General features: G+C 45.9%; 1 protein-coding gene across 1 annotated transcript in view; it reads right to left on the reverse strand.

The window, feature by feature from the left end:
- Positions 1-18,966, reverse strand: part of unc80 (unc-80 homolog (C. elegans)) — a gene marked incomplete at both ends in the record, with an annotated part of 168,732 nt that overhangs the window by 147,166 nt on the left and 2,600 nt on the right. The window contains 6 exon segments of the mRNA XM_079519777.1: positions 9,210-9,352; positions 11,846-11,922; positions 13,252-13,375; positions 14,738-14,867; positions 14,869-15,172; positions 17,598-17,754. Of these exon segments, the coding sequence (XP_079375903.1) occupies positions 9,210-9,352; positions 11,846-11,922; positions 13,252-13,375; positions 14,738-14,867; positions 14,869-15,172; positions 17,598-17,754 (935 nt within the window).

An 18,966-nucleotide genomic window follows, 5' to 3' on the forward strand; every position in this document is an offset into this window, starting at 1 on the left:
ATCTGCAGTCAAGTCTCTCTCTCTCTAATCTGCAGTCAAGTCTCTCTCTCTCTCTAATCTGCAGTCAAGTCTCTCTCTCTCTAATCTGCAGTCAAGTCTCTCTCTCTCTAATCTGCAGTCAAGTCTCTCTCTCTCTAATCTGCAGTCAAGTCTCTCTCTCTCTAATCTGCAGTCAAGTCTCTCTCTCTCTAATCTGCAGTCAAGTCTCTCTCTCTCTAATCTGCAGTCAAGTCTCTCTCTCTCTAATCTGCAGTCAAGTCTCTCTCTCTCTAATCTGCAGTCAAGTCTCTCTCTCTCTAATCTGCAGTCAAGTCTCTCTCTCTCTCTAATCTGCAGTCAAGTCTCTCTCTCTCTCTAATCTGCAGTCAAGTCTCTCTCTCTCTAATCTGCAGTCAAGTCTCTCTCTCTCTCTAATCTGCAGTCAAGTCTCTCTCTCTCTAATCTGCAGTCAAGTCTCTCTCTCTCTAATCTGCAGTCAAGTCTCTCTCTCTCTAATCTGCAGTCAAGTCTCTCTCTCTCTAATCTGCAGTCAAGTCTCTCTCTCTCTAATCTGCAGTCAAGTCTCTCTCTCTCTAATCTGCAGTCAAGTCTCTCTCTCTCTCTAATCTGCAGTCAAGTCTCTCTCTCTCTCTAATCTGCAGTCAAGTCTCTCTCTCTCTAATCTGCAGTCAAGTCTCTCTCTCTCTAATCTGCAGTCAAGTCTCTCTCTCTCTAATCTGCAGTCAAGTCTCTCTCTCTCTAATCTGCAGTCAAGTCTCTCTCTCTCTAATCTGCAGTCAAGTCTCTCTCTCTCTAATCTGCAGTCAAGTCTCTCTCTCTCTAATCTGCAGTCAAGTCTCTCTCTCTCTAATCTGCAGTCAAGTCTCTCTCTCTCTAATCTGCAGTCAAGTCTCTCTCTCTCTAATCTGCAGTCAAGTCTCTCTCTCTCTAATCTGCAGTCAAGTCTCTCTCTCTCTAATCTGCAGTCAAGTCTCTCTCTCTCTAATCTGCAGTCAAGAGCTGTACATTTACAGTCATGTTATGTCTCGGGTCTTTATCTGACTCAGCTTGTATTGGCCTTCTTTCTCATCACTGTTCTCCAGAGTCTAGGGGAAATAATGCTGGTGTCAAAATACAAGAACACGCACGCCCGCACGCCTGCACGCCTGCACGCACGCACGCACGCACGCACGCACGCACGCACGCACGCACGCACGCACGCACGCACGCACGCACGCACGCACACGCAACACACACAGGCAATCACAATTAAAAATTCACACCATAAAGAGGGAGAAGCAATTAATCCGCCTTTGTCGAGTGCACGCTGAGAAACAATGGAGCTATAAAGCTCTCTGCCTGCCTCTGCACGGCCGTGTGACTGGCTTAAAAAATAACCTAGTGTACGCACGCCACTGGAAATGAGACAGTGGTTCTCAACCAGTGGTCCGGGGACCACCAGTGGTGGTCCTAGTCCTTGAGGGGAGTTCCAGCTAAATGATGGAGAGTTGGGTAACCAAATGGACCCTTATAGATCTTTAACTCTAGAGAGTGTAAAATGAAACTCTCAAGAGTTCAATTATTGTTATACCTATATCTGCATTACTTACTTTGCAAATAGTCAACACAATTAGACAATAAAGAATTGTTATAATGGTACCAAGGCATCAATAGAGCATGGAATTATAGAAACTAAATATTCTTTCCCTTTGGTTCTGAGAGGCCAAATGTCATCAAATGGTGGTCCGTGGCTCAAATGGGTCTGAGAGGCTAAATTTCATCAAATGGTGGTCCGTGGCTCAAATGGGTCTGAGAGGCTAAATGTCATCAAATGGTGGTCTGTGGCTCAAATGGGCCTGAGAGGCTACATGTCATCAAATGGTGGTCCGTGGCTCAAATGGGTCTGAGAGGCTAAATGTCATCACATGGTGGTCCGTGGCTCAAATGGGTCTGAGAGGCTAAATGTCATCACATGGTGGTCCGTGGCTCAAATGCAGAATAAATAATGGGCCTTGAAATGAAAAGGGTTGAAAACGAGTAAACGACTGAGGTAGAGGATGAGGTCAGTGTGTGTGTGTGTGTGTGTGTGTGTGTGTGTGTGTGTGTGTGTGTGTGTGTGTGTGTGTGTGTGTGTGTGTGTGTGTGTGTGTGTGTGTGTGTACACACTCACACTCCACCTATACATGCAGTGCGAGAAGATAAACACTCAACGTCGCATTTTCTTCAACCTGTGCTCAGTTTACGGGATTCCCATTTCCCAGACAGGCTACCATGACCTCCCAGACACCATGACCAGTCTGCACTCTGCAGTGTGAAGTGAGGCAGAGTGATGCCAGGCTGACCTCATGGGCACGCTTAACCCAACCAAGCCGAGCCAAGACATGCCAGGCCAGGCCAGAGACACTGCCAATACAGTCATCCCTTCCAGCACATTACTTCAGCATAATTACCTTGGCTTACCTTGCCTTGTGCGTGTCACAATGGGAAATGGTGCGTTTATTATATATAGAGCCATTACGCAAAGCGCTGCACGACGTGCATAACTTACGTTCACGCGCGAGCGTGCGTGCGTGCGTGCGTGCGTGCGTGCGTGCGTGCGTGCGTGCGTGCGTGCGTGCGTGCGAGTGAACAACATCTCCTGCCTCTTAGTTACTTCCATAATTATGGTTCAACGTTGATGATCTTTCATCAGCCATCAACCAATAGGAAAACCATGCCACGGTTGACCAACCAATGGGAAAAACAATGCCACGGTTGACCAACCAATGGGAAAAACAATGCCACGGTTGACCAACCAATGGGAAAAACAATGCCACGGTTGACCAACCAATGGGAAAAACAATGCCACGGTTGACCAACCAATGGGAAAAACAATGCCACGGTTGACCAACCAATGGGAAAAACAATGCCACGGTTGACGGCACTGCAGGGCAGGCATCATGGCTTTCCTTTCCTTTCAGTGAGACAACCACTCCCACGCGTTGTGAGCTTGTAGATCTGCTATTTTCACTAGTTTGGGTCTCGGGCAAACATCTCATTTATGTTAAAAGGGCTAAAAGGTTTTGGGAACCACTGGGCTGGAGAACTAAGCTGCTTAATTATACTATCGCTGGCAGACGACACCGCAGGACGGAACGTTAAACCAGACGACACCGCAGGACGGAACGTTAAACCAGACGACACCGCAGGACGGAACGTTAAACCAGACGACACCGCAGGACGGAACGTTAAACCAGACGACACCGCAGGACGGAACGTTAAACCAGACGACACCGCAGGACGGAACGTTAAACCAGACGACACCGCAGGACGGAACGTTAAACCAGACGACACCGCAGGACGGAACGTTAAACCAGACGACACCGCAGGACGGAACGTTAAACCAGACGACACCGCAGGACGGAACGTTAAACCAGACGACACCGCAGGACGGAACGTTAAACCAGACGACACCGCAGGACGGAACGTTAAACCAGACGACACCGCAGGACGGAACGTTAAACCAGACGACACCGCAGGACGGAACGTTAAACCAGACGACACCGCAGGACGGAACGTTAAACCAGACGACACCGCAGGACGGAACGTTAAACCAGACGACACCGCAGGACGGAACGTTAAACCAGACGACACCGCAGGACGGAACGTTAAACCAGACGACACCGCAGGACGGAACGTTAAACCAGACGACACCGCAGGACGGAACGTTAAACCAGACGACACCGCAGGACGGAACGTTAAACCAGACGACACCGCAGGACGGAACGTTAAACCAGACGACACCGCAGGACGGAACGACACCGCAGGACGGAACGTTAAACCAGACGACACCGCAGGACGGAACGTTAAACCAGACGACACCGCAGGACGGAACGTTAAACCAGACGACACCGCAGGACGGAACGACACCGCAGGACGGAACGTTAAACCACTGGTTTAACGTTCAGACGACACCGCAGGACGGAACGTTAAACCACTGGTTTAACGTTCAAATCTTAACACTTAAGCCCTAACCACACCAAACCACACCAAAGGGCCCTAACCACACCAAAGGGTCCAGACGGTTTTAGCGTTGTCCCTGTGGTGTGATATGTCTTGTTGCACGTTGACCCACGTTGACCCTAGTGATTCAACGCATGGAATTCAATGGCCCAAACCACACCAAAGGGTCAAGACATTTTTAGCGTTAACTCCCTGCAACCGTTTGGACCCAACCGTTTGTGGTTAGGGCTTTAGACTGTGTTGATTAAACTGCCGTGATTCAAGCCTCCCTGCTATAGTTTAAAGTTACCTTTGAACAGCCCCTGCACCGACAGGCTGAGTTGCTTGTCATGAAAATCCACTTTAAAACGGTGTAATCGCTCGTTGTAGTGTAGAAAAGTGTTCTATAGTGGCGATCACAACAACAGACGGGACAGCGCACGGCTTCCTGCAATGGCAGCATCTCCATTGTAAGCAATAGGGACTCAATTTCCCATAAGCCTTTGTACGCCGGCACGACAGACCTTTTTGCGATGGCGTCATCAAAACGCGTCTCAAATCCCATTCCGTCTGGTGGATTACCCGCCCCGTATGACTTAAAACTGATTAAAAACGTGGATTCAAAAATGAAAACATAACTCGGGCAACTCGTCGCAATGAAGCTGTTCTTAATTACCTCGGGCAAGTCTTTTAGTTTTCGTCAGTGGAAAAAGGTAGTCGACGAAAACATTTTGTCCATCCATCCATCCATCTTCAACCGCTTATCCGTAGTCGGGTCGCGGGGGCAACAGCTCCACCAGAGTGCTCCAGACTTCCCTCTCCAGAGCAACATTAGTGACTTCCTCCTGGGGGATTCCGAGACGTTCCAAGGCCAGTGAGTCGATGTGTTTCCTCCAACTGCGCCTTGGTCTGCCCCAGGGTCTCCTCCCAGTGGGACGTGCCTCGAGGACCTCCCTAACCAGATGCCCGAACCACCTCAGCTGGCTCCTTTCCAGGCGAAGGAACAGCGGTTTTACTCCGAGTCTCTCTCGTGTGACTGAACTTCTCACCCTATCTCTAAGGGAGATGCCATCCACCTGTCGAAGAAAACTAATTTCGGCCAATTGTATTCGCGACCTTATTCTTTCGGTCATGACCCACACTTCATGACCATAGGTGAGAGTAGGAACAAAGATTGCTCGGTAGACGGAGAGCTTTGCCTTCTGGCTCAACTCTCTTTTCGTCACAACAGTGCGGTACAGCGACTGCAATACCGCCCCTGCCGCTCCGATTCATTCTGATTCATTCCGAAAACCTTTTGTCATATAGTATAAGTGGACAGAATCAACACTGCTATAGTCTGCATTACAACGTGCAGCATGCATCTACTTCCACATCACTGATTAACCGCATTGAAATCATTTCGCTGAGTCAGGGTTTCTGGGGAATGGTTGGTTTGCTACGAAAAGGATATTGGCACTTAATCATCTTTGCTCCACTGATCAAGTGACACTTTACACTGTATAGCTTTTAACCACATTAACCCATTTTGGGCGGGAACCCCTTTTGGTGTTTTAAACATTATGTTAGATCTACAAGCTCATAGCGCGCCACCGAGTGGCGCGCTACGAGCTTGTAGATCTGCTATTTTTGAAAAATCGTGAAAATATTTATTTCAGAAAACTGGAGGATTTAGAAGATTTTTTTTAAATTTCGAGGTCAGGCCTAAATGGGTTGACCATTATTTTCAACTTTAGCTGTTGAAAAATAGCAGATCTAGGAGCTCATAGCGCGGCACCGAGTGCCGCACTAGATCTGCATGCGCGATCAGTGTAGATCTGCATTTTGTTTTATCTGGAAAATGCCAGGCCAGGCCAGGCCAGGCCAGGCCAGGCCAGGCCAGGCCAGGCCAGGCCAGGCCAGGCCAGGCCAGGCCAGGCCAGGCCAGGCCAGGCCAGGCCAGGCCAGAGACACTGACGCTGCCTTCCAGCACATTACTTCAGCATAATTACCTTGGCTTACCTTGCCTTGTGCGTGTCACAATGGGAAATGGTGCGTTTATTATAGCGCCATTACGCAAAGCGCTGCACAACGTGCATTACTTACGTTCACGCGCGCGCACGCACGCGCGCACACGCACACACACACACACACACACACACACACACACACACACACACACACACCCTCAGTGCTAGTACATCATAGTATTCCCCAAATGTTTAGCTGAACTACGTCTGACACCTCCAGAAGGCTAAACAGGACATTTATATGATCCACACACATACTGTACACCTGGCTGTCATGCTGATGAGCACATACTGTACACATACTGTACACCTGGCTGTTATGCTGATGAACACATACTGTACACATACTGTACACCTGGCTGTCATGCTGATGAACACATACTGTACACATACTGTACACCTGGCTGTCATGCTGATGAACACATACTGTACACATACTGTACACCTGACTGTCATGATGATGAACACATACTGTACACCTGACTGTCATGATGATGAACACATACTGTACACCTGACTGTCATGATGATGAACACATACTGTACACCTGGCTGTCATGCTGATGAACACATACTGTACACCTGACAGTCATGATTATGAACACATACTGTACACCTGACTGTCATGATGATGAACACATACTGTACACCTCCTGGCTGTCATGATGATGAACACATACTGTACACCTGACAGTCATGATTATGAACACATACTGTACACCTGACAGTCATGATTATGAACACATACTGTACACCTGACTGTCATGATGATGAACACATACTGTACACCTGACTGTCATGATGATGAACACATACTGTACACATACTGTACACCTGACTGTCATGCTGATGAACACATACTGTACACATACTGTACACCTGGCTGTCATGATGATGAACACATACTGTACACCTGGCTGTCATGATGATGAACACATACTGTACACCTGACTGTCATGCTGATGAACACATACTGTACACCTGGCTGTCATGATGATGAACACATACTGTACACATACTGTACACCTGGCTGTCATGATGATGAACACATACTGTACACCTGACTGTCATGATGATGAACACATACTGTACACCTGACTGTCATGATGATGAACACATACTGTACACCTCCTGGCTGTCATGATGATGAACACATACTGTACACCTGACAGTCATGATTATGAACACATACTGTACACCTGACTGTCATGATGATGAACACATACTGTACACCTGACTGTCATGATGATGAACACATACTGTACACCTGACTGTCATGCTGATGAACACATACTGTACACATACTGTACACCTGACTGTCATGATGATGAACACATACTGTACACCTGACTGTCATGATGATGAACACATACTGTACACCTGACTGTCATGATGATGAACACATACTGTACACCTGGCTGTCATGATGATGAACACATACTGTACACATACTGTACACCTGGCTGTCATGATGATGAACACATACTGTACACCTGACTGTCATGATGATGAACACATACTGTACACATACTGTACACCTGGCTGTCATGCTGATGAACACATACTGTACACCTGGCTGTCATGCTGATGAACACATACTGTACACCTGGCTGTCATGATGATGAACACATACTGTACACCTGGCTGTCATGATGATGAACACATACTGTACACCTGACTGTCATGCTGATGAACACATACTGTACACCTGGCTGTCATGCTGATGAACACATACTGTACACCTGGCTGTCATGATGATGAACACATACTGTACACCTGGCTGTCATGCTGATGAACACATACTGTACACCTGGCTGTCATGATGAACACATACTGTACACCTGACTGTCATGCTGATGAACACATACTGTACACATACTGTACACCTGACTGTCATGCTGATGAACACATACTGTACACCTGGCTGTCATGCTGATGAACACATACTGTACACATACTGTACACCTGACTGTCATGCTGATGAACACATACTGTACACCTGACTGTCATGATGATGAACACATACTGTACACCTGGCTGTCATGCTGATGAACACATACTGTACATCTGTATGCTGTCATGATGAACACATACTGTACACCTGACTGTCATGCTGATGAACACATACTGTACACATACTGTACACCTGACTGTCATGCTGATGAACACATACTGTACACCTGGCTGTCATGCTGATGAACACATACTGTACACCTGGCTGTCATGCTGATGAACACATACTGTACACCTGGCTGTCATGATGAACACATATTGTACACCTGGCTGTCATGCTGATGAACACATACTGTACACCTGGCTGTCATGATGAACACATATTGTACACCTGGCTGTCATGCTGATGAACACATACTGTACACCTGGCTGTCATGCTGATGAACACATACTGTACACCTGGCTGTCATGATGAACACATATTGTACACCTGGCTGTCATGCTGATGAACACATACTGTACACCTGGCTGTCATGCTGATGAACACATACTGTACACCTGGCTGTCATGCTGATGAACACATACTGTACACCTGGCTGTCATGATGATGAACACATACTGTACACCTGGCTGTCATGATGATGAACACATACTGTACACCTGGCTGTCATGATGAACACATACTGTACACCTGACTGTCATGATGAACACATACTGTACACCTGGCTGTCATGCTGATGAACACATACTGTACACCTGGCTGTCATGCTGATGAACACATACTGTACACCTGGCTGTCATGATGAACACATACTGTACACCTGGCTGTCATGCTGATGAACACATACTGTACACCTGGCTGTCATGCTGATGAACACATACTGTACACCTGGCTGTCATGCTGATGAACACATACTGTACACCTGGCTGTCATGCTGATGAACACATACTGTACACCTGACTGTCATGCTGATGAACACATACTGTACACCTGACTGTCATGATGATGAACACATACTGTACACCTGGCTGTCATGATGATGAACACATACTGTACACCTGGCTGTCATGATGATGAACACATACTGTACACCTGGCTGTCATGATGATGAACACATACTGTACACCTGGCTGTCATGCTGATGAACACATACTGTACACCTGGCTGTCATGCTGATGAGCACATACTGTACATCTGTATGCTGTCATGCTGATGAGCACAGCGACATGCATGGTGCATGATTTGGTTAGAAACGTCATGGTGAATTGGTTTTAAAACGTCACTCACTTCTTCTTGGAGAGCCCCTGGACCGTGGGAGGCTGTTGGGAGGGACCGCCTTTTTCCACCGAGTTACCACGGCGACAGCTCTGATCCCCAGCCCCGGGGGACGACGAATCCGACTGGGCGGCTTCGCAGACCACCTGGAACCCCTGTTGGGGGGGAGAGAGAGAGAGAGAGAGAGAGAGAGGGGGGGGGGAGCGAGAGAGAGAGAGAGAGAGAGAGAGAGAGAGAGAGAAAGAGAGAGAAAGAAGGGGGGGGATTGGAAAGGAGAGAAACATGGGTCAAATCTCTACAAGCTCACAAAACGCCACAATTCACATGTTGTGAGTTTGTAGATGGCCTTTTTTTTCATTTACATATACATGTTGTATCCATTTCACTATAGGGGGGGGCGGGGGGGGAGCTGTGGCTGTGAGGAGGACAGAGTAGTGTCTGGTGTGACAGAGGAGCCTATGGCTATAGCGATGGATGTCCTTCCGGCTCTGACTGGTGCTAATGAATATTAGGTGGGATGGGAGATGGGGGGGATGGGGAGGGCGGATGTGTGTCTGTGTCCTGCTCGGACACATTCAATCATACTGTAGTTGCTTTAGATCTGACGGCTGCAGCCAAGCTGCAAATGCCTGAATTATACATGGCCGTCGCGCAGCAGCGCTCGAATAAAAAACAGCCGATCTACAGTATAAGCCGACAACACGCCGGGCAGCTGCTGCTGATCGGTTATTCTTTCGGTGCGCGACAGCTAAGCATGTGGATCAGGCTTAACACATTTAGACCCGAGGATGATTCTACAAAATAATGCCTTCAAAAATGCTAAGAGTTTTCTGAAAAAACTATTTGTTTCTATGTCAGTGGTGCTCAAACCTTTTCATGTCAAGGACCCCCAAAAATATATGTAATTGGCTGCGGACCCCCATCTGAAAATATGTTGTTCCAGTGAGAGTCCCCACACTTCATGACCATAGGTGAGAGTAGGAACACTTCATGACCATAGGTGAGAGTAGGAACACTTCATGACCATAGGTGAGAGTCCCCACACTTCATGACCATAGGTGAGAGTAGGAACACTTCATGACCATAGGTGAGAGTAGGAACACTTCATGACCATAGGTGAGAGTAGGAACACTTCATGACCATAGGTGAGAGTAGGAACACTTCATGACCATAGGTGAGACGTGAGAGTAGGAACACTTCATGACCATAGGTGAGAGTAGGAACACTTCATGACCATAGGTGAGAGTAGGAACACTTCATGACCATAGGTGAGATGGTCCTCAGCATCCCTACTCTCCCCAGAGCCTGGTCCACACTGTCCTCAGCATCCCTACTCTCCCCAGAGCCTGGTCCACACTGTCCTCAGCATCCCTACTCTCCCCAGAGCCTGGTCCAGTTTGTCCTCAGCATCCCTACTCTCCCCAGAGCCTGGTCCACACTGGCGATCAGATTCTCACTAAAATGCCACAGCCTGGTGTCAACGTGCGGCTGCCCTTTGCAGGCCGGTAGGACTTGGGTTCTGGGTTCAAACCCTACTCAAGTCTTTACTTTAAAGACCGATTTCCAAAAGAACAACTTCAAAACTGTGAAAAGAATCACACCCGTGTGAACTGAGTGGCTCTCTCTCTCTCTCTCTCTCTCTCTCTCTCTCTCTCTCTCTCTCTCTCTCTCTCTCTCTCTCTCTCTCTCTCTCTCTCTCTCTCTCTCTCTCTCTCTCTCTCTCTCTCTCTCTCTCTCTCTCTCTCTCTCTCTCTCTCTCTCTCTCTCTCTCTCTGCGCCACTTTTGCCCCTACTGCTACTCATAGTCACATAGATAGGTTAACACGGGACATTGCTGTTCCTTGGAGTGGTTGCACCACTCAAAAAGTGCATTCCTTGTCAACACGTGGTCATGTTGAGGGCAAAAGCTGAGGTGTGTGTGTGTGTGTGTGTGTGTGTGTGTGTGTGTGTGTGTGTGTGTGTGTGAGCACGTGTGTGTGAGCACGTGTGTGCGCACGCACACACGCACACTGTGTGTTGCTACGTGCTAGGCTAACGTTTCTTTTTTGCTACTACAGTAGGCTTCACGCATGCACACACGCTCCGCGTTCATGTGTGTTGCTACATGCCACTCACCCCTGGGGTGTTAACATCTCCACAGTTCCCTGTGCTTTGCTGTAGTTTAGTAACCTTTGTAGCTGTGCATACAGCCCATTCAACTCTGTGCGTGGCTGTGTTGCTGCCTCCGTTTGTAAACAGAGCGAGCACTATGCGCATGATCACAGGAAGAAAATTGTACAATAAAATAAATATATTTCGTCTATTCCTCTCTCTCTCTCAAAATTGTACAATAAAATAAATATATTTCGTCTCTCTCTCTCTCTCTGTCATTAACAGGCAACAGTGCAACACTATCTCTCTGTCTCTGTTTCTGGCACAACAGCGGCACATAGTCACACAGGTAGGTGTCACATAGGTTAACACGGACATTGCTGTTCCTTGGAGTGGTTGCACCACTCAAAAATAGCAGACCTACAAGCTCGTAGCGCGGCACTCGGTGCCGCGCTATGAGCTTGTAGATCTGCTATTTTTCAATAGCTAAAGTATCAAATAATGCTTAAAACACCAAATGGCGTTCCCGTTCAGAATGGCTTATCACGTTCACTCACCATGGGACCGGGGTTAGCGGACGGGTTGCCAGATCCACAGGGGCTGCACTGTTTGTTGACCGGAGAGTTTCTCTTGGCTGCAATGATTGTGGACAAGAAGCAGAGCTTTAGATTCAATTATATACATGATCTGCAGAATGAATAGAGGGGTTGCAGGAGATGCAATTGGAGCAGATTTAGGAGAATGCATTTACAGTAGACTTGGAAACTGGCCATGGAAGACCACGCTTCAGTGTGGTATATATTTAGAAATGAAGACTAAGCTTCAGTGTGGTATATATTTAGAAATGAAGACCACGCTTCACTGGGGTATATATTTAGAAATGAAGACTAAGCTTCACTGTGGTATATATTTAGAAATGAAGACTAAGCTTCACTGTGGTATATATTTAGAAATTAAGACTAAGCTTCACTGTGGTATATATTTAGAAATGAAGACTAAGCTTCACTGTGGTATATATTTAGAAATGAAGACTAGCTTCACTGTGGTATATATTTAGAAATGAAGACTAAGCTTCAGTGTGGTATATATTTAGAAATGAAGACTAAGCTTCAGTGTGGTATATATTTAGAAATGAAGACTAAGCTTTACTGTGGTATATATTTAGAAATGAAGACTAAGCTTCAGTGTGGTATATATAAATGAAGACTAAGCTTCACTGTGGTATATATTTAGAAATTAAGACTAGATTCACTGTGGTATATATTTAGAAATGAAGACTAAGCTTCACTGTGGTATATATTTAGAAATGAAGACTAAGCTTCACTGTGGTATATATTTAGAAATGAAGACTAAGCTTCACTGTGGTATATATTTAGAAATGAAGACTAGCTTCACTGTGGTATATATTTAGAAATGAAGACTAGCTTCAGTGTGGTATATATTTAGAAAAAAAAGACTAGATTCAGTGTGGTATAGAAATGACGACTAAGCTTCACTGTGGTATATATTTAGAAATGAAGACTAGATTCAGTGTGGTATAGAAATGACGACTAAGCTTCAGTGTGGTATATATTTAGAAATTAAGACTAGCTTCACTGTGGTATATATTTAGAAATGAAGACTAAGCTTTACTGTGGTATATATTTAGAAACACTAAATAAAAACACTGCTATATTTAGAAATGATACAATGGACACAATCAAAGCATCTCAACAAGATGCAGGATATCGCATCGCATGCTTCAGTTATATTCAGTAATTAAAACGTTTTTTACAGATGAAAAGAGCAAAAAGTGAAAATTGGTTACTCCAGCAAAAAGAATCATTCTTGTGTGTTGTGTTTTTGAAACGTATAGCAGCAAAATTTGATTTTAGTTTTAGTCTAAACCACGAAAGAAAAAAAAATAAGTGAGTTTGATGGGGTTTGAAAATGGTTGTGTTGGTGTTTTCCGTGCGTTACTCACCTGTCACAATATTTCTGACGGGTTTGATGAGCGCCGAGAAGGCCGGGACATCGGGCATGCGGTGCTCCCACATTGGCTGCCATATGACCAGACCACTGGCCAATCGGAAGGTCAGGTCAGACTCCTAAGTAAAAAAAATAATAATAATCATCGCGTTATTCTTTTTCTGTAATTAATTCAACAAAATCAATCCGTTAATGTCCCAGCCCGGCTGAAGAGTAATTATTTAAAAACATAACACACCATCACATCCCAGGATCTCATTAGGAACTTTTAGGATCATGAAACGGCATGCTCTCGCTGCGTTTTCACTCAAAACATCATTTGTCGCACGGCAGGCAAACACAGAGCAATCCCCTGGGTATAGTGAAACCAATCTGTTTACACAGAGATCAATAGGGGTGTGCGTGCGTGCGTGCGTGCGTGCGTGCGTGCGTGCGTGCGTGCGTGCGTGCGTGCATGCGTGCGTGCGTGCGTGACAACGACTGATATTAGAATTAAGCATTATTTTATAAAAATAGCCTCAGGTCTTAACTCATTTTAAATGTACCGGTTCTTGGCGTCTCCGTCGCCCCGGCAACGCTTTGCTTCCTCGTTGTGACGTCATTGAATATTTTCCCATCTTTAGCAACGATCTTTAGCAACGATCTTTAGCAACGATCTTTAGCGCCGTTTTTCTCCGAATTGAAGCTCAGATTGAGGTGAACATCATACAGAACATCAAGGTTTTAGGACAGTGGTTCCCAAACCTTTTCATGCTGCCAAGGACCCCCAAATTTACACTTATTATAGCCCGCGGACCCACACATGAAAATATACGCCAGGGACCCCCATAAGAGACCCCCAGGGACCCCCAGAGACCCCCAGGGACCCCCATAAGAGAAGATTTCTACGGCTCTAGCAGTGATTCTCAACCATTTTAATTTCAAGTACCCCCAGTTTGACATGCATTAGTCTACAGACCCCCATTTAATCGCATTTCTATCTCTGGGACCCCCAAATTATATTGTAAAATCACAAACTAGGGATGTGCCGATGAGACATTTTGGCCGATATCGATATCCGATATAATTAATTGCTGTTACCGATGTTACCGATGTCGATATGATCTCATTCTGTATTAGAAAATTATAATAATTTTGTCAATTCTGAAAAATACATGTAACAGGGTATATGCAGCACTGCAGGCTTAGGCAAGTCAGATTTAACTTTAATACCTTTATATTTAATTTTGTGAGCTTGCAGATCTGTTGAAGTACAACAAGCTCAAGCTCAGAGCTTGTAGATCTGCTATTTTTAGCGGCCTCTTACATAGCGGCCTCTTACATATACCGTTTGGGGTTCCTTGACAATTTTGAGCACCACTGATACAGAAACATGAGGTATTTATTGAGCACCACTGATACAGAAACATGAGGTATTTCAGAAAACTGTCGTGATTTAGAAGACTTTTTTCGACGTCAGGCCTATAAATGTTTGAACACACCTTGATGCGGTGGATGAGCGGGGCGAACAGGAACACAAACAGCTCCACGGTCACCATGCTCTTGTTGAACAGCTTGGCGCGCGCCTGCTCGTCCTCCTCCGGCAGCGACTCGCTGTGCCGCGGCGGCCCCGCCGCCGAGCCTCCGCCGCCGAGGGGGGGGGGCCCCTCCGGAGCCGGCCCCCGAGCAGGAGCCCGGTGGCGGTGGTGGGGCCCCCGGTGGGGGGGGTGCCCCCCCCGACGGCGAGGGGAACCCCTGGTTCCCCGCCTGGTTCACGGGCTGCTGGAGGAAGCCACCGCCGCCGCTGCTGCTGCTCCCGGCCGACCAGCCGTGGCCCAGGCTGGGCTCGTGGTTGCAGTCCTGGGCCGCCTCCAGCAGCATCCAGTGGAGCGTGTGGAGCAGCTTGGTCTCCGCCACGCCCAGCTTGTCCTGGTGGCCTGGGTGGGGGAGTCAAGATGTGTGTTACTTTAAAGGTGGCCTTACACTAGCTGATTTTTCTCAATCTGAAATCTGATAGCACCACACACTACAGGATAATCGGTGGACACGAGATCCAGTATAAATAAAAGACATGTCATTTTACACTTGGTTGCAGGCAGAAAATAGCAGATCTACAAGCTCACAATGCGTCGCAGCACGACGCGTTGTGAGCTTGTAGATCTGCTATTTTCAGAAAGTGTAAAATCAGCCATTATGACGGCATCAAGGCCCGCCAAAACACATTTTAATCATCAATCTTAATCTTGTGACATTTAGTCAACTAAAACTAGACTAAAACATTCCAGGTGACTAAAATGTGACAAAAGCTAAGTGTAAACTATTCCAGAGACTATTGACTATATTAGACTATATATAGACTATTGACTATATTAGACTATATATAGACTATTGACTATATTAGACTATATATAGACTATTGACTATATTAGACTATATATAGACTATTGACTATATGACTAAAACTAAAATAGAAATTTGCTGCCAAAAACAACACTGGTTCAAGACCTTTTTCCAAAGCATAATGTAGTTTGTTCCATTTTAAAGGTAAGGGCCCTTATACAGTACATTTACCTGTTCCATTTTAAAGGTAAGGGCCCTTATACAGTACATTTACCTGCATGCAGTACCTTATCCCTAAAGGTAAGGGCCCTTATACAGTACATTTACCTGCATGCAGTACCTTAAAGGTAAGGGCCCTTATACAGTACATTTACCTGCATGCAGTACCTTAAAGGTAAGGGCCCTTATACAGTACAATCAGGGTTCCCCAATTAATTTTCCTCGAGGGCCATATTTTGACTAGGGTACCAGGCTGGGGGCCGAGTCCGCACGCGTGAGGTCGAGATCTTGCCCTGAAAATTCTTTTTCAGGGCAGGACCCCATTTGAAAAGGATGCCCAGTTTGACATGCATAGGCTACTGACCCCCATTTAATGCCATTTATATCTGGGACCCCCCCTTAAAAAAAAGGGGGGCGCTCCGCGGGCCGCAAATGGCCCGCGGGCCGCCTATTGGGGAACCCAGCAGTACATTTACCTGCATGCAGTACCTTAAAGGTAAGGGCCCTTATACAGTACATTTACCTGAAGGTTTTTTTTACTATTTTGAAAAAAACATTTTAAAATTGTTAGCCGATGTACATTGACAATTGAGCTTGTAGATTGCCGTTTTTTTTTTTTTTTTTTACTACAATTTGTTTTTGAATAGTTCAAATAGCCAAAGACGTTTAGAGATGAGGGGTGATGTAACTGATGAAAGTAGGGCCCTAAGTGTCGTTGCGAGGCTATGTTGTGTCAAATGGACGTTACTGCTGCATTTGAAAGTGTTCATTATTGATTTAAAGTCTTGCCATCAATAACACCCGGAGGAGAACATTACATTTATTGAGGACATTCAAACGCTCAATAATGTTTAGCGTTTTAGCGTTTCAGGCCAGGTCTACTGACCTGGCCTGAAGAAGGTCAGTAGACCGAAAGCTTGCTAAATAAATACATTGATTGTGCAGCAGATCTGAGTGTGCGGAGCTTCCCTTTATAATGACTTCATGGGTGAAAATGTAAAAAGAGGCTACATTTAAAAATGTATTAAACGTTTTTACATTTTACATAAACGATTACGTTTATGTAAAATATTAGGGGTGATACATGGTTGACGATACGATACATGGACGATATTGGTTCATTATGGCAAACCGATCCGATAAACGGTAAATGGTGCATTTATATAGCGCCTTTATCCAAGGCGCTTTACATAGATTGTGCATCGATACGATTCAATGATTTGAAATCGATACAGTAACTATATTCAAAATACATTGACATTATTTTAAACTAAGTAATTAAACCCCTCTTCTTCTTTTTTCTTCTAAAAAATGCTAAATACCACATACAAAAATGTAGTGTTGATACAATCGATTATTTGCATTGAAAACGATACCAAGTCCAAGTGTCCTTGAGCAAGACTCTGAACCACTATATTGCTTCCCGATGTGCCGGTTTGGTGCCTTGCATGCTTTCCTCCGCCATCGGTGTGTGTGAATGTAATGCACAATCTATATGTAAAGCTGTATGAATGTGTGTGTGTGTGTGTGTGTGTGTGTGTGTGTGTGTGTGTGTGTGTGTGTGTGTGTGTGTGTGTGTGTGTGTGTGTGTGTGTGTGTGTGTGTGTGTGTGTGTACCATTCTATACACTACCATTCTAGACACTATACACGCTCGCTCATTTGTAATTCATTGTGGAGAATTCTAAATGTCATCTTCAGTATAATATGCCTTATAGACTCTATAGAATGTAAATTGTTGCGGTTGGACAGGAGAATGCCTTAAGACTCTATAGAATGTAAATGTGTGCTGTACGTGTCTCACCCAGCTTGTTGCGGTTGGACAGGAGAATGGAGGTGCAGTGGAGAACATGAGGCAGGGCTGCCTGGACCAGCTCCCAGCGAGAGATGCTCTGGATGGCCTCGGACAGCGCTGGGGACAGGCCGTGGAGCTTGTTCTCCACCAGCACACGCTCAAAGGACTGGGCCACAGCCAGAGAGAGAGAGAGAGAGAGAGAGAGAGAGAGAGAGAGAGAGAGAGAGGGAGGGAGGGAGGGAGGGATGGGGGGGGAGACATCAGACAGAAACCAAAGCCTCCCCTCTTGGGAGTAAAAACGTCCCGCATGGCCCCAAGCGAGGCTACCCATCTGGGAGCAACAACAGTGGCAGCTTTGTTTACAATTAGATCCAAAGGGATGTGAAGATGCCATTAATGGATTTGAGCCTCCTCACCCCCCTCCCCCTCCTCTCCTCGCCCCCCTCCCACGGGCAACGGGAGGAAACAAGATGGGGAAGTCATTTGCTAAATACGGAATCTAGCCCATCCTTGATTTGCAGGTGTGTGCGTGTATATATACATATGTGTATATATATAAAGTTGGGGTACCATCAACAACAAAACAATTCTAAATTTCATTCTAAAACAGTTAGTCCCAATACTTGATTCTGATTGGCAGGTTGGCATGGTAAATCTCACGATAATCCACACCTTCAATCACTTTATATTATTCCCAGCTGCGTTACATTGATCCCGCAGCTCTGTAGCTGAACTGGGGAAGGGGAGCACTTGATTGCCCTACAAACACTGGCCGGGCGGGCGTCTAAGCACCACCCATGCCCATATGACTGTGAATGTGTGGCTCCGGGCGGCCTCGTAAAAACATCAAGCGCCTCCTATTCCCCATCACAGAGACTGACCGAGTAAAAACAAGGAAGTGTGGCTCGCTCTGGTGGGCGCAAAGTGTAGCTACTTTTGTGAATGTAATAGTTTTATGAGGTTAATATTGCTATATGTTTGTAACCGTTTTAGAAAAGCAATAAGCCACTCGAGGTCCCAGTTTACCGGTCATTTTATAATGGCTGAAAGGGTCGGAGACACTCCGCTATGTGACGTGTCTCACTACGCCTCTCAGCCATTATAAAATACCCAGTAACCTCATGAGACCTATTGTGGCTTATTTCTTTATTATGCTTTAAGTGTGACGTGTCAAACTATAGGGGGTTTTCATGATTCTGAATCCATTCCAACTAAGCATTAGTTTTGCATAATGGAAAAAGAATGGATTCAGAATCATGAAAACCCCCTAGTTTGACACGTCACATGCTACTTAACGTATAATGAAATTTGGAACATGTTGCCTTATATAGGATGGTAATGGTATGGTCACATATAACTGGCATTAAGCTACTGAATT

The sequence above is a fragment of the Electrona antarctica genome (genome assembly GCF_951216825.1).
Source record: "Electrona antarctica genome assembly, chromosome: 14".
NCBI classification, from domain to species: domain Eukaryota; kingdom Metazoa; phylum Chordata; class Actinopteri; order Myctophiformes; family Myctophidae; genus Electrona; species Electrona antarctica.